At 37.4% G+C, this 16,605-nt stretch overlaps 1 protein-coding gene and 1 long non-coding RNA gene across 8 annotated transcripts in view; one reads left to right on the top strand and one right to left on the bottom strand.

Annotated features, from left to right (window-relative positions):
* The window catches only part of LOC136833233 (DBH-like monooxygenase protein 1), a 1,137,248-nt gene extending 1,121,953 nt beyond the window's left edge, over nt 1-15,295 (top strand). For all 6 annotated transcript variants that reach the window (XM_067095113.1, XM_067095112.1, XM_067095111.1 and 3 more), the window contains 4 exons: nt 6,107-6,273; nt 10,720-10,913; nt 11,018-11,186; nt 11,303-15,295. In XM_067095113.1, coding sequence (XP_066951214.1) covers nt 6,107-6,273; nt 10,720-10,913; nt 11,018-11,186; nt 11,303-11,863 — 1,091 coding nt within the window. In that variant the 3' untranslated portion in view covers nt 11,864-15,295. The remainder of the gene's footprint in view (nt 1-6,106; nt 6,274-10,719; nt 10,914-11,017; nt 11,187-11,302) is intronic.
* The window catches only part of LOC136833234 (uncharacterized), a 793,699-nt gene continuing 790,014 nt past the window's right edge, over nt 12,921-16,605 (bottom strand). For both annotated transcript variants that reach the window (XR_010851385.1, XR_010851384.1), the window contains one exon: nt 12,921-13,541. This is a non-coding gene — a long non-coding RNA (uncharacterized lncRNA). The remainder of the gene's footprint in view (nt 13,542-16,605) is intronic.

Here is a 16,605-nt window from a genome sequence, read left to right as displayed (position 1 = left end):
CGAGAAATGGATTTCTATCACCAGAAATACATTCCTCTAATTCTTCATTGGCTGGCCGAAGACTCGAACTCGGGCCTAGCAGAGTGCTAGCCAACAACTCTACCGACTCATCCAACGAGGAACCGGGCAGCATGGTACAACTTGGTCACGTTTCTGAAGGGAAACTTACAGCAATAAACAGTATATAATATATATATATATATATATATATATATATATATATATATATATATATATATATATATATATATATATATATATATATATATATATATATATATATATATATATATATATATAGTAGCATACAAGAGAATCGAGAAGAATGAATGCAGAGAGGAGTACCTGAAGAATGGCTCCGCCCCTCCAGTGGTGGGTGATAATATCGTCGATATCCCTTCCCCCTCTGTGGGTGGGTCATTATCGTAACAGATATCGAAACCAGTGATGCGAGATCTCGCCTTGGAATTGGATATCGAGTTAGGATAGCACCTTGTATTGGGATTGCTGAAATGACCTGTAGCATCACATACTGGCAGGAGTATCCAAGCACTCGTCTAATTTATTTTTAAGTATTGTACGCTGATTGACTAGAGAGACTAGTTTCGCAGTTTGAGAGGCCGTGAATAACAATGATAACTGATTGATTGATTGATTTACATCGGCTGGCACGATTAACTCCAGATGAAACAATGTCTGACAGTGGTCGTAGGACTGTGCTAGAATTGGAGGGCAAGGGTTTCCGGTTTTATTGAATGTGGCAGTAAAAGTTAAGGACCGAGCCCTAAGACTTTGTGACTGTACGGTGTTGTTTAGCGTTCATGCCTGAATTGGATGCTAATTAGTTTTACTGCATTGAGGAAAATGATAAGGAGTGGCATTGATGTTCTCTGCTTTTAGTGAAATTGCCTAGAGCACCTTCGTGTTATTCTGTCTGACTATGGGTGTAAGGAAAGTATAGCCATATTATTGGGGAAAATGAAACGGAGAGAGAGAGAGAGAGAGAGAGAGAGAGAGAGAGAGAGAGAGAGAGAGAGAGAGAGAGAGAGAGAGAGTGAGTTTATTTCTGTATTTTGAAGATTATCCAGAATATTGATAGAATACACACTTGAGCATTAACTTATATCGTAGCTAAATCAGAGGAGGATGTTGTAGCTCTGGTTGTTACGCCCCCCCACCCCCACCCTTTTTATGAGGGGCCGCTGTAACGGTCATAGTGAGCCAGGAACCAATGCTTATCCACACTGTCATTTATGGTTTGAAAACTTTCTGAACTAGCCTAGCTAGTGGTAGTGGGTAGCCAAGCCCATTGGCCATTTTTATAAAAGAAGAAGAAAAAAAAAAGGAATTATTACGCTGTAATCTTTACTGCCCCACCACAAGCCCCTTTGTCATTTCCCTTCAATTCCTGTAATATCCAATCACCTCATCCCCCCTCTTTGTCATTCAAGTGTCCGGCTCTGTGCTTTTCTGCTTCGAGTAAAGGCAGTGTGCACGTAGCCATCAAGGAAACGCAAAGTTGACATCGTTTACAAAGGCGACTTAACTCAAACTGCAATGTTTGTGTATGAAGTACTCCTCGTCCCTAGTGATCCATAGTCATCTTCCTATTTGTGCGGTGTGGGGACTTTCAGACCATCATCCTACCGCCGAACTTCTTTCATTTGCAACATTTTTATTAAGCTTCGTTTTGGAGCCCGTTCATATCACACTGCTTTGTGAAGCGTGTGGAATTGTGCTTGTGAATGCCTATGCGGTTTCAAAGGCTTGCGGAAATGTTAAGCCATCAGGTGGATTCCGTGTCTGTGTGTTGTATGTTCAGGCCACTATATTTATTTATATTAACGTCCCTCCTTAAATTTGCCTTAATATGAATAATGTTTATTTAATATGAATAATGTTTGTAAATGAGGGCATGCGTTGGTCAGATAATCAAAATGGCACCTTAACTTCGTTTGTAGTTTGCAGAATTCTCTTAATTGTATTCGTATAAAATCAATATTTATGGTAGACATGTAAACAATTTAGTACCTTGTTCTGACTCATTAATAATTTTTTTTTATTTATGATGGTTTCCAGAATGTATCATTGCTGAATTATTTATCATGGAAAGGAAATTTTGCACCAAGATCATTTTATGACTAGATTAATAATCATCGCTGGGCGATTATCTCTGAATTCGGAGAGAGAGAGAGAGAGAGAGAGAGAGAGAGAGAGAGAGAGAGAGAGCTAAGAACCACAGATGAAAGGACGTAAATGGAGAGAGAGAGAGAGAGAGAGAGAGAGAGAGAGAGAGAGAGAGAGAGAGAGAGAGAGAGAGAGAGAGAGAGAGAGAGAGAGAGAGTTTATTTCTGTATTTTGAAGATTATCCAGAATATTGATAGAATACACACTTGAGCATTAACTTATATCGTAGCTAAATCAGAGGAGGATGTTGTAGCTCTAGTTGTTACGCCCCCCCACCCCCAACCTTTTTATGAGGGGCCGCTGTAACGGTCATAGTGAGCTAGGAACCAATGCTTATCCACACTCTCATTTATGGTTTGAAATCTTTCTGAACTGACCCAGCTAGTGGTAGTGGGTAGCCAAGCCCATTGGCCATTTTTATAAAAGAAGAAAAAAAAAAGGAATTATTACGCTGTAATCTTTACTGCCCCACCACAAGCCCCTTTGTCATTTCCCTTCAATTCCTGTAATATCCAATCACCTCATCCCCCCTCTTTGTCATTCAAGTGTCCGGCTCTGTGCTTTTCTGCTTTAAGTAAAGGCAGTGTACACGCAGCCATCAAGGAAACGCAAAGTTGACATCGTTTTCAAAGGCGACTTAACTCAAACTGCAATGTTTGTGCTTGAGGTACTCATTGTCCCAAGTGATCCATAGTCATCTCCCTATTTGTGCAGTGTGGGGACTTTCAGACCATCATCCTACCGCCGAACTTCTTTCATTTGCAACATTTTTATTAAGCTTCGTTTTGGAGTCCGTTCATATCACACTGCTTTGTGAAGCGTGTGGAATTATGCTTGTGAATGCCTATGCGGTTTCAAAGGCTTGCGGAAATGTTAAGCCATCAGGTGGATTCCGTGTCTGTGTGTTGTATGTTCAGGCCACTATATTTATTTATATTAACGTCCCTCCTTAAATTTGCCTTAATATGAATAATGTTTGTTTAATATGAATAATGTTTGTAAATGAGGGCATGCGTTGCCAGATAATCAAAATGGCACCTTAACTCCGTTTGTAGTTTGCAGAATTCTCTTAATTGTATTCGTATAAAATCAATATTTATGGTAGACGTGTAAACAATTTATTACCTTGTTCTGACTCATTAATAATTTTTTTTTTATTTATGATGGTTTCCAGAATGTATCATTGCTGAATTATATATCATGAAAAGGAAATTTTACACCAAGATCATTTTATGACTAGATTAATAATCATCGCTGGGCGATTATCTCTGAATTCGGAGAGAGAGAGAGAGAGAGAGAGAGAGAGAGAGAGAGAGAGAGAGAGCTAAGAACCACAGATGAAAGGACGTAAATGGGGAGAGAGAAATGAGAGAGAGAGAGAGAGAGAGAGAGAGAGAGAGAGCACTGCTGGATAATGCCTCAGGGTCTCTTCACTGTGCAACATCTGCCGGTTGATTTCAAACTTTTATGAGAAGTTCAGATTTTAATATGTCCGAATATCTCTGGGTACGAAGACTTACTATATTGGAAAATGGGAAGGAAGTGGCTGAGTATGAAGGGGGGTAGGGGAAGAGGGGAGGGGGAGGGGGATTATGGGGCGGGTGGAGTAGTATTACTACTCTATTTTGAAGGAGCGTGGACTTCTTATTTTGGTCTGAACCGGCGAAGTCTTTATGAAACTCGCGGAGAGAGAGAGAGAGAGAGAGAGAGAGAGAGAGAGAGAGAGAGAGAGAGAGAGAGAGAGAGAGAGTCGGTTAGGAGGTGAATGTACGATGTAAATGTAATAACGGTTATTTACTTATTGGTCTGGACTTAATTTCGTCTACAGTGTAATTATTCACTTGCATGGTTTCAAAGTAAGGATATTATTAATAATTTCGGTTTGCAATCTCCCAAATCACTACCAAATATGTATCACCCCACAAACGGTCATAGAAAAAAAAAACTGCAAATAAAGTGTGATAAGCACATATTCCCTGCAGATAAAGTGAGTTATTACACGAACGAACATCCAGGAAAAAAAATGCAGATAAAGTGTGATAAATATGAATCTCCTCGAACAAACGAACATTCAGACAAAAAAAATGCAGATGAAGTGTGATAAGTATGAATCCCCTCAAATAAACGACCATTCAGATAAAAAAATTGCAGATAAAGTGTGATAAGTATGAATCCCCTCAAACAAACGAACATAGACAAAAAAAAAACTGCAGATAAAGTGTGATAAGTATGAATCCCCTCAAACAAACGAACACTCAGACAAAAAAAAAAATGCAAATCAAGTGTGATAAGAACGTGTCCCATCACACAAACGCACATTCAGAGAAAAAAACTGCCGATGAAGTGTGATAAGTTAGTAACCCCTCACACAAACGGAGAAAAAAAAAATTTTTTCAGAAAAAACAAAACCGCAGATGAAGTTTGATAAGTACGTATCTCCTCACACAAAGGAATATTCAGAGAAAAAACTGCAAATCAAGTGTGATAAAGTACATATTCTCTCACACAAGCGAAAAAAACTGACACAAACGAACATTGAGGCAAAAAAAAAAAAACTGCAAATACACATCCCCTCCCAGAAACGAACATTTTGAGAGAAAAAAAACTGCAAATCGAGTGCAATAAGCGTGTCACCTCACACAAACGGAGAAAAAAAAACCCTGCCGTTAAAGTGTGGTAAGCACATATCCTGTCACACAAACGCACATACAAAAAAAAACCCTGCACATTAAGAGTGATAAATACATATCCCCAGACACGAACATTCAGGCAAAAAAAAAAAAAAAAAAAAAAAAAAAAAAAAAAAACTGCAGCTAAAGTGTGATTTCCAGCCCCTTCTTTCGAACGCACCACGTTATGAAAACATTGACATCATCATTTCGCCAAAAAAAAAAAAAAAAAAAAAGTCGGGCTTTAGGTGAGCAAGGTAATCCAATCATCTCCCCCTTTAATATCCCTCTAAGGGATATGAGAGAAGGGAGTAATGGAAGTTAAGCAGAGGCTGTGGGGAGGAAAAGTAATAAGGTAGTTTTTTTCGTCGATTTTTTTTTTTTTTTGTGGGGTGAGGGTGTGGGGATGTTCGAAGCATTTTTGGGAAAGAATTGTTCTTAATTTTTAAAATTTTTTTATAGCAATATATATATATATATATATATATATATATATATATACATATATATATATACATATATATATATATAATATATATATATATATATGTGTGTGTGTATATATATATATATATATATATATATATATATATATATATATATATATATATATATATATATATATACACACACACACATATATATATATATATATATATATATATATATATATATATATATATATATATATATATATATATATATATATATATGTAGTGATATGCCAAAACCGCTGGCTTTACAGTGGAAGGGTACTGATTTAAAAAAGAAATTTATTTAGAAAATAATGCTTTTGAATAAACGGGGTTAAGATCCAAAAATTTATTCTTTAAAAAAAAAAACAGGTTTCTTATAATATCGCTATGGTAACTTTGACCGTGCTTTTTCTTGGACTGATCAGCAGCCGGCTAGTGATTAACGATATTTGAAATTCGATTCTAATATGGTTATCTAGCCGTTTCAAAAGCAGTTGGTAAGCTTTATGAAAATGTAGATATTTTACACATACACAGTCTATCTATACACACGCGTATATATATAAATATATATAGGTATGTATGTTTATATATACACAGTATATATATAATCAGATTGATAGATAGATCGATAGATAATTAAATAATGTATATATCAGAATAGTAATGGACAAAGGACAAAACCTATTAAATATTGCATTACGATCGTTATTTCCATCCCTCCCCCTTAACTGTTCTATGTTTGACATTTCATTTTGCCTCTCTCTCTCTCAGGCATCAACGTCTTTGCGGTCATTTTGCACACTCATCTGCTTGGCAGAAAGGTTCGCGTTCGCCACATAAGAGATGGTCGAGAGTTGGAGCCCATCGCCCAGGATAATAATTACGACTTCAATTACCAGGAGTACAGAGCCCTTAGCAGTCCCAGAACTGTATTGCCGGTGAGTCTTCATCTTTTTGTTTTCCGTCCTGCCAAAGTTTCTAGACTTTGAAATATATTCAACAATTTGAGTTCATCGCCGTAGTTTAGCATTTGAACTTGTCTTTCGCCTTTAGACGTTTATTTTCTTCATAATTTGCCAGTCATTTTTATTGTTATTTTCATTTTTCTCTTTCATGATTGTCCTAATGAATTGACGCTTGAATTAATTAAATATTTTTATCGCACGTTAGTCGCAAACTTTGTTTTACAGCACTTGTGATAACAACGGGAGCAATTAACTTAGTAAAGGTTTAATTGCTGATCGATGTCGTCTGATAGTTTGCAACATTCTTTTAGACGTTATATTTCTAGTTAATACTGTTACTTTAAAACGTCGTGACATTTTGAAAAGAGAATAGTTTATTCTTACACGGATACAAACCCTAGTATTTTACATATTCATTTACCTAACGAAGCAGTGATATTCGAATTCGACTCGAAAAATAACAGAGTACCAATTAAGTACCACCGGTAATTATGCAGTCCATATCACAGTATTATTTTGCCGTCTCTTTTTTTATACTGTATTTTTCAGTTCTCTCTCTTTGGATTCTGTACTTTGCTTCTATTGTGGCACACTTTCTCTTGCTCCCAAATGGATACTCTTTTGTGGAATATATACTGGAGTGGTATGGAATATAGAGCTTAGACCAAGCACTGGGACTTATGAGGTCATTCAGCGCTGGAAAGGAAATTGAGAGTAGGTAGGTTTGAAAGGTTTAACAGGAGGAAAACCTCAAAGCAGTTGCACCATGAAATAATTGTTAGGAGAGGGTGGATAGCAAGATGGAAGAAAAATATGAATGGAGGCACTGTAAAAGGAATGAAAGGGGTTACAGCTAGAGGCCGAAGGGACGCTGCAAATAACCTTTAGTAATGCCTACAGGCTCTACCTCCCTACGGGGTGGAATCTATATTACTGGCCATTTTTAAGCCATTTTAAGAGGCATCGTAACTCGACGTCTGGTTGATCAATTCCGCAGACTTTAGCTGGAGGCTGGTGGTATCGGGAAGGAGATTGGATGTTGACCTCCCTTTATGTACGTTGTTTTTGTTTTAGAGAAAGAAACTTGTCCCATTGCTGTTATTATATTATTTACCTGTGGATTCTGTTTCACTTACTCATTGCTGGAATAAGCTCTTTGTGAGCACAAGTCCTTGAGTTACCGATTTACTTTTTCCAGTGTAAAGAAACTTGTCCCATTGCTGCTATTATAATATTTACCTGTGGATTCTGTTTCATTCATTGCTGGACTGTGCTCCGATTTACTTTTTTCAGTTTAAAGAAACTTGGCCCATTGCTGCTATTATAATATTTACCTGTGGATTCTGTTTCACTTACTCATTGCTGGACTAAGCTCTTTGTGAGCACAAGTCCCTGAGTTACCGATTTACCTTTTATCAGTTTAATAAAAATTTCCATCAGTTGTGATATTGAAGGGCGGTTTGTGCAGTTTCTTTCTTTTAGAATTTTATTCCCATTGGATCTCATCACGGAAGCTTGAATTCCAAGTCGATGTACCCTGCAGGCTTGTTCCTTATGATGAAGGGTTTTGTCAGAAGACAAAAGCTTTCTTTCGGTTATCAATCTGTTTACCTTGCCAATTTTCAATCCGGTTTACAATGCATTTTCCCTTTGCGTGAACTGAGTTGTATTCTTTCTGTCTGGCATATGTTATTCCTCCATACTCCCTGCTACTACTGTATAGCAGTTTGAGAGAAAATAGGTCCTTGGAGCAAATCTTATTATGACTTCATTCTTCTGCTTGTGAGCTTTATTTCTCGCCGAAGAGGAATTTCAGGACAACCCTTTGTGGAATATTTTTGAAAGTGATGTTTTGGCAAAAGCAGCCCGGACTGAGAAACGTGCAATATCGTCCATCATTGTGGCTGAATTAACATCTGCCTCTTTGAGTGAAGGGGTAGGTATTGTTTATTCGGCCAAAACGATAGACAATATTGCACGTTTCTCAGTCTTGTGCTTCTTTTAAGTGTAAAATATTTTTCACCAAATATTCCACAAACCAAGGGTAGTCCTGAGAAGCTCGAAAGCTGAGGTCACAACTTATACATGCTCCAAGGGCCTATTATTCTCTAAACAAACTATGTACAGTGGTAGTAGGAAGTATGGGGCGTATGCCAGAGTGAAAGAATTGAACTCGGTTCAAGCAAAAGTAAAAGGGCATTATTGGAAGCCCCACCAGACAGAGAAGACATTTTATATATCGAGAAATTTCTCGGCTCTCTCTTTTTATTCACCCCTGTTTTAAGAGCCTTTGTCCGCATTCTTGTTTTTTTATTACCTTGGACAGTTTCAGGGTCTTCGTTTTCTCGTTGCCAAATGTAATGAGTAAGGGTAATTTCGCCAATGGGACTCTTTTGTCTATTATCAAACTCTTTAAGTATAGTCACTGGTTTCAGTTAGGGACTGAAATTAAATTAAAATATGAATAAAAAAATATTTATTCATTGCCGTTCCAAAAAATTGTACCAGTAATTTTTACATTCTTCTGCATTCACAGTCCAAAGAAAGTGTGTAGTGAGAGATGCATAATATGGTATCACCAGTTTGTAGCGTCGTCTTGGAACAGGGAATGTCACCTTGGTTCTGAAATAGAGAAAATGTCATAATGTTACAAAATAAACATTGCTATATGAAAAAATGCAATTTCTCAAATAATTAATCCATACAGATTGTCACTGCTAGCTTAAGTTATTCCTCTGCAGCGAAACTGGGGAAAAAAAAAAAGTCCTGTACAGCTAGTTCAGATACACAGGGAAACAATGCAGGTCTAATCATTCTCATGCATTCTTCAGAGGTGGTGATGAAGTGACGTGTTGAGAGAGGAGCTCCTTTGGCATGTCTTATTCCATTTCAAGAATTTGCAGATCTTGAACTGTATATACCCTCCTCAAGGTTCCAAATGTCCATGAACGGCAAATAATGTAGACTTCTTGTCCTTCTGTCTGGCACTTCGGGTAGGCTGTAAAATTGAGAACTTTATTAATAAAATTCTAGTTTGGATGTATTTTTATCTAACAAGCAGCCCTGGTCACTAACTTGCCACGAGATGCAAATGATAAGTAGCAAAAATGAAAATTATACTCGTTTTCCATTATCATATAAGAATTACATGCAAGTTTAATTGTCAAAGAAAAAATGTCTGGGGACTAAGCAAAACAGCCAAAAGCTAGAAAAAAAACCCTGGAAACTTCCATCTGTGGCTCAGCCTTATTACAGGAATGCAAAACAAGGGTTTGTCAGCTAATGATCACATATTGAGGAAAAATACAGTAAGGTGATGATGATAAGTACACGCATACACACTCTGTCCGTGCCAGTGTTGCAGTTTAGTGTTCCATTGCAGTCAACCATCTGGGAAAGAGCAAGTAACCAGTGTAAAACAATGAGGTTGGCAGAAAAACTGAAACGTACAGTACCTAGATGTGATGAGGCACATTTTAGCCAAGAGTTTTTTAAATGTCACATATCTTCAAGGGAAAACTTTCTAATGACAGGTGATCTGGGAAAGCCCACACAATATACTGTGACAGTCTACAGTTCTTAGCAGTATTTATGAATGCCGAGAACTTGTAAGCTGCGCGGAAAGGCTTTGAGCTGCCTTCCAATGTGAGTTTGGAGGGTACAGTATTGCTCTTGGATTTAATCCTTCCTGCCTCCATGCCTAGCAGGGGCAATGATGAAACTTGAGCAGGTTTCCGCACCTAAGCGGCCTTCTCATGAGTTCTTATAATTTCCCGAGGCCCTTTGGTTGTACTGGGAAAACCTGAGCTGTACAACCTTAAGCTTTTTCACTGTATTCTGCATAGTGGAGCCTGCACCTGCGCTGTCAAATAACAAACAAAAGCCTGCACGACGTCTGTTCAAAGAATAAGATGCAAAGGATGGACAAAATTTTAGATGCATGTTGAAATGAACCATCCAGTTTTTTTGCATCAGTGCATTTTTTAACATCTCGACACAAATCAGGAGTAGTTCATGTCATTTGTTAGTGGTCCCATGGGTTTTTTTTAAATTATGCAAGATACCACAAACCAACTTTATGGAAATGGGGAATAAGTCTGCATAACAGACTTATCTGAAATGCCTCTTACCTAGTAGTACGCTAAGCAATGGCTCCATCTCACCCTAAAAATGACTACAAGTTGAACATTGATGGTCTAATTTTTCCCTGCCCTGAGCAGATGATTTATTTGCGTAGAAAAAATACCGTATTCAGTAATGATTACATCGAGTTATACTGCAGTACTATTCAATAAATCAGCTGAAAAAATTAATGTAAAAATGAATTTAGTAGTGGTTATATGATGTGCCTTTAAAAATAGGGAATGGTTTTATTTAAGTACATTTTCATGCTAAAAAAGACAATATTGTTTGTTACAGGGTGACCATCTGATCGGAGAATGCACCTACAACAGTAGGGAAAGGACATCCATCACTCTAGGAGGATTTAAAACGAGGGATGAGATGTGCCTGTCTTTCCTCTTCTACTGGCCCAAAGTTGACCTGTCTTTCTGCCATTCAAAACCTTCCCTGAACACTGTGCTTCATGCCCTTGGCATTCAAGAGCTTTGGCCGTAAGTATAATTAGAGCATTTTGTGAATTATGCCACATACTGTATTCACGTGATCATGATTATAGAAAAATCCAGTTTGACTTAACGTGTTTACAATTCCACAGGAATTCAAACCCCATCAAGATCCGACAACCAATGGAATTGGCTGGGAGAACCTTGGAGTGGCGCTTGTTGAACTATGATTGGAAGAATCATTTTGAATATTTCCAAGATGCCACGCACACAGGCACCTTCAACCCCATGTGCTGGAGAAGAGGAGAGAGTCTAATCCCTGTAAGTGACGAAATTCACCTGTTTAAAAGTGGCAAAATATGGATAGTAAATGGTAATGTTCATTATGAGTAATATGTGACCTGTTATGACCTAATGTTCCTCCGTCTTTATTGCAGGATGTTGAAAAGCTCGACTACGAATACCCAAATATTACAGAGCCTTGGGTAGCTGAGAATGTCTGTCGAAAACGGCGAAGGAAGAACCGGAGAAGGAAGAATAAGACTGCACGTGGAAGGAACCACCACCTGGTCGGGCACGGTGGCGAGGGAGAGGAACTGGAAGAGGAAGACGGTGACACTGAAGAGGAGGTCATGTTTGATGACCAGATGAATTCGAAACCAATAGAAACAATAGATGTGGACCATTACAATCACAGGGACATCTTCATGCCTGTCATGGAAGAGCACCTGGAAGACGGTATCATTGACATCTACGGCGTAGACACTGGTCACTCAGCGGCCCCTGACCGCGAGCTCCAGAAGGAGTTCCAGGAAATGGAGAGAGACCTTGAAGAGGAAATGCACAAGAAGTTCCCAGACACCTTCCAAGAGCGGACGGGCCACCCCAACAAAAACGAATTAGGGAGCAGTGCCCCAGCAAACACCGTTTCATTGCTGGCAATGGTGTCTGTCCTGGCCCTTTCTTTCCTGACGATACTCTACGACGGGCACGGCTGAAGAAAAAAGCCTGTTGGCCAAAAAATACACGTAAGAAAGAGCTTTAGCACTGGAACAAATGAGTCAGTTGTGATTGGAAAGCATTTGAAATAAAGTTATGAAGGTAAATTGACATGTGCTGTGAAATCCTTGCTTAACAGAACATAAACAAAATAAATAGCCTGTTCCCCTTCCTGTTTAAATAGATTTTATTACAGTAAAATTTTCTGTACACAGAAAAAGGACAGTGCGAACTGCCTTATGGAGCAATGGACTCTCTATGTTGTATGTTGTGGAGGATTTCCGTGTTTTGGGGTTGTTGGTGGTTGTTAAGTCACAGAAAAACGTCTTCACCCAATTGGATAAAATAAAATGCACCATTAACAATGGGAAGTCGAGGTGTGTGTATGCACAGCCTTTCATGGTAAGGCTTGTTTGAAGGTTATTTGGAAGAGAGACTATGTGGAAGGACGAAAGAAGCGCAGAATCCCATAATTCATCACAAGAGCAAACTCTTCATACACCAACAGTCCTTACTGTCAGTAGTAGCTCCTGATCTGCTATATATTACAGTGCCTGATTTTGTACATTTCGCTTTCATGTGTTTTGAGAGTATTTCATACTTAGGGTATGAAAAGTGATGTTATTTATATAGATTGAGAAGTATGTCGCACTCGTGTTTCATAAAAATAAAATAAAATGAAGTTGGTGGCCAGCTATATAAATAATTGACAAGTTTCATTACACAAATTCAGTCATAAAAATGTTCACATCGAGGTTTTTCATATGGCCGTTAAAGCAATTGCATAATAGGCAGTTTTTATCCCAAAATAATTTTTTAACTTTGATTTCATTTTTGGCAAGAGTCGACGTTATCTCTCAAGAGTAGTTTTCGCGAACTGTAATTTTTGGATCTATATATACATATATATATTTTTGAGCGAGTTTGAATATTTTAGTCATGATGATGTAAATAAAGAGCAAATGGACATTTTACATTTTTCATTATGCACTTAATGATTGTTTTATTTTGTGTTAGAGCACAGTCTATCGAAAGTTTGCAAAAGACTATGGAAGATTGTGAAACAGTTCTGTTCTGGGGGAACACTCGTCAGGAAAGGCTACAAATAAGTTGGGTAGACAGTGAACAAACTGATTAATAAAAATAATAAAAAAAAATTATTTGGGATGTGACTGCTTAAGTTCTGACCAACATAAAAAAAAAAAGGTCTTGGTAAACTTTCAAAAGGAGTCTGGTAAACTTTTCAACTTTATGGCCGCTTTACTGAATATCCTAATAACCCAGTGATATAGAGAAATACTAATCAAACCTTAATGACTATAGAAGATTTATAGAAAAAAATTATCTTGAATCTATATGTGCTTCACACACAGGATGTTTCACATCCTTACGAAGCACAGCAATCTCGTCATCTCTTTCCGCCTCACCTTTTCTCTCCTTGTCACTCTCTCGCTCTCCTTCTCTCCGTCTCTTTTTCTCCTTCGTCTCTTCTTCTGTGCTCTGAAGCAATAGGGTCGTGAAGGTGACCAAAACACTACAGTAGTGAGCATATGTCATGTCAGGCTGGTACATCATTTAACTTACGAGAGTGGTTATTCTAGTTAGCTATATCTCCTGTAATCGTAGTTAACTAGTCCAATCCAAAATCCGTGGCTTTGGCTTCTTCAATATAATTATCTGCGAGGAAAAGAAAATTTCTAGTGATACGTGCTGATGATGAACTTTGCAAAAAAAGAAAAAAAAAAGTCATTTAAAGGCCTTAGACTAAATAAAAAAAAATAAAAAAACTGCTGTTTTCAAAAGCTGTTAGTTGCGTACATGCTTGTCTCCACGGACTTTCGGATTGCACTACCTCTCAAGCTCTCTTGTCTCTGAAGAAATAGTGTGTGCCCAGAATGGGTCAATGTGCCTCTATCCTTTTAAAGCATAAGAAGTGGAGCTTCCAGTGAATTTAAATAAAGCACTAATGTAATAAAAAAATAAGAAATTATACATAAAACCCACCCCCTCCCCTTATAACCACCTTTTAAAAGAATTAAGTCTTCTGTTTTTTTTTCCTCAGATTCTGAACTGAAAACACAATATAAGTTCCTGTGATTGTAGTAGCTGTCGCCAAGGATTCCTAAAGCGTCCTAAACACACTTTTAATATCCCTGTAATGAATCTTTTTTTTTTTTTTTTTCCAAGTTAAAATTTTTTTTTTACCTTGAATTCCTGAAACCCTAAAAATTGGACATTTTAGGGAAAATGTGTGTTTTTTGGGGTAATTAAGTTTAAGGTTTCATTATTCCTATCCTTTCATGTTAATTCAACCTGAAGTGTTTTAGGTTTGTAAAGGTGTATTTACGTACTGAATTTATTACCGTTTTGACCAAGATGCAATGCCTCTAGATAACAATTTTAAAACTGCAATACACGGACGAAATATATTAACATATATTTTTTGACATGTTTGTTCAGCCTTCGATTATTTTAATATCGCTTATCGCGTACTAAATGGATTTTATGAAGAGTAAAGCAGCGTGTGTGTTTTTTATAGATTTTACTCCACCTATCACACAATGATTCAGGTCAATTACCCCCCAGGTTAAGCGGATAAAAAAACAAGTGACCCCATCTCACAAACACTGAGGACTTTGACCACTTAAACCTCCAGCTGGATTGTGAACCTTATTGACAGTTGAGATCCTGATCGACTTGTGGACTTTTTCCAGTCTATACATATATATATATATTTTTAGATACTTTCAAGTCCCCCGCTTTTATTCTATTGTTCTACTGTATATATCTGTTTAAACTCTATCTCAGTATAATCTAAGACAGAACATAACTATTGTGATCCCTAAGAAAGAAAAAAAAATGCTGTTTACGAATAGTTTGCTTTTTATATACCAATATGTTCCTAATTTTTGTGTTACAGTATTGTATATTGTGATGCTATATCGACTTTTAGTGGGCGCTGGCAACACTTGCAGGGCCATCTGTGCTTTTTAAGTGAATTAATTCATACGATTGGATGAATTTTGTTCCTATCAAAGTGAAAGCAACATTTCTCACGTAACTTCGTCCATACGCATATTCGCTGGGTTTCTTTTGTCCAGTAAAAAAAAAAATGTGTTTTCCCGAGTCATTATTTTCTCCACAAATCTGATAAAAACAAATTGTGATCGATTGGAATGAAGCCATTGAGGAATCGGAAGAATGGGGCCCCTATAAGTATGTAGATTTGCTTTTCTGTATGACTTGTTCATATATATATAGTTTCTGAGACATGACGAAAGAATAAAAGTGAAGTGTGTCATGTCGATTTCCGTGTTTGACCAAGCTATTGAACTAAAATATGTATAACCAATGTGTATTTTATATCCGTGAATGTAAATTTGTATAGCATGTAAATAGTAATCATTAATACTAATATTGTATTTTTTCAAGCGAGTGTTTTATTGCCCTTCTTTTGATAGGGAAGTGAAAATGAGCTTAAACAAAAGGCTACACTTTGAAGTAAAACTTTTTTTTTCTGATGATACACCGGTAACAGAAAATAAGGGTTACTGAAAATGAGTGAGTGAATTAAAAGTTACCTATCGTCACTTTGGGTTAATGGATAACGACCAAAAGTGTGAGAGAGGTCAAGTCACATTAATACTGGTGAAAATATGATCAAGTTACACACACGTACTAACTGCTGAAAGACATAACGAGGGAGTTAATAATCAAGTAGAGAAAAAAAAGGAGAGAGGGAGTGGGGGGGGAAGAGGACGGGGGTTGTGAAGTGCAAAACAAGTTAGAGACAGATGGCAAAACCTTGTAAGGTATCAAATAAAAAAATACAATTTTAAATATTGCTTATGTAGTCAATAATGTGGTAGTGAACGTAAGTCGACAGCATTATAGAACATGAATAGAAGGCCTATGGTTACCCAATACCAAGCGGTTACCTATCTAACGATTTATCTCTTTATTAATTTATTTTTCTTTCTTTTTTAACAAGTGGTATCTCCTCTTTACCTCCACTTATTTCTACCCAATGAACACCATATTCGTTGGAAGCTTGAATTTCAAGTCAATGGCCCCTGCGGGCTTGTTCCATACGTATATGGTTTCATCTACTGAATAATATAATACTAATAAAATTTTGATTGAATCGTGCGATTTCAACAGAGCTCGATTTTTGTCGTAACAAATGCAGCACGCAGGACCTTACGATGAAGTGTAGGCTTCAGAAAAAAAATACCGGGGCCTAACCACTTTTAGAATTTGAACATAAAATTTAGGTCAAAGGCCAAGCGCTGGGACCTATGAAGTCATTTGGCGCTGAAAGGAAAAACAGAGTAGAAGGGTCTTAAAGGTGTAACAGGAGGAAAACCTCAAAGCAGTTGCACTATGAAACAACTGTTAGGAGAGGGTGGAAAGTAAGATGGAAGAAAGAGAATATGAAAGGAGGTACTGTAAAAGGAAAGAAAGGGGTTGCAGCTAGAGGCCCAAGGGGTGACTAAAATAGCTGTGAAAATATAAGTTTTCGAGTAAAGAAGACTGATGTCAACTATTCACAGGTTACAATCTAAATGGAAATTTGATTACGAGACGACAAAACTCTGGTAATAAACACTGCAAGTGCAATCTGAATAGATAAGCAGTCAAAGTTTGTGCTTTAGAACGTTAGGCAAAATGAATGGGACAACATGCACACCCGTTAAGCGTTCTCATCCTAATTTTGGGTGTTAAAGTTAGGCTCGTACTG

The sequence above is a fragment of the Macrobrachium rosenbergii genome, chromosome 51 (genome assembly GCF_040412425.1).
Source record: "Macrobrachium rosenbergii isolate ZJJX-2024 chromosome 51, ASM4041242v1, whole genome shotgun sequence".
NCBI classification, from domain to species: domain Eukaryota; kingdom Metazoa; phylum Arthropoda; class Malacostraca; order Decapoda; family Palaemonidae; genus Macrobrachium; species Macrobrachium rosenbergii.
This window is presented reverse-complemented; position numbering and strand designations above follow the sequence as displayed.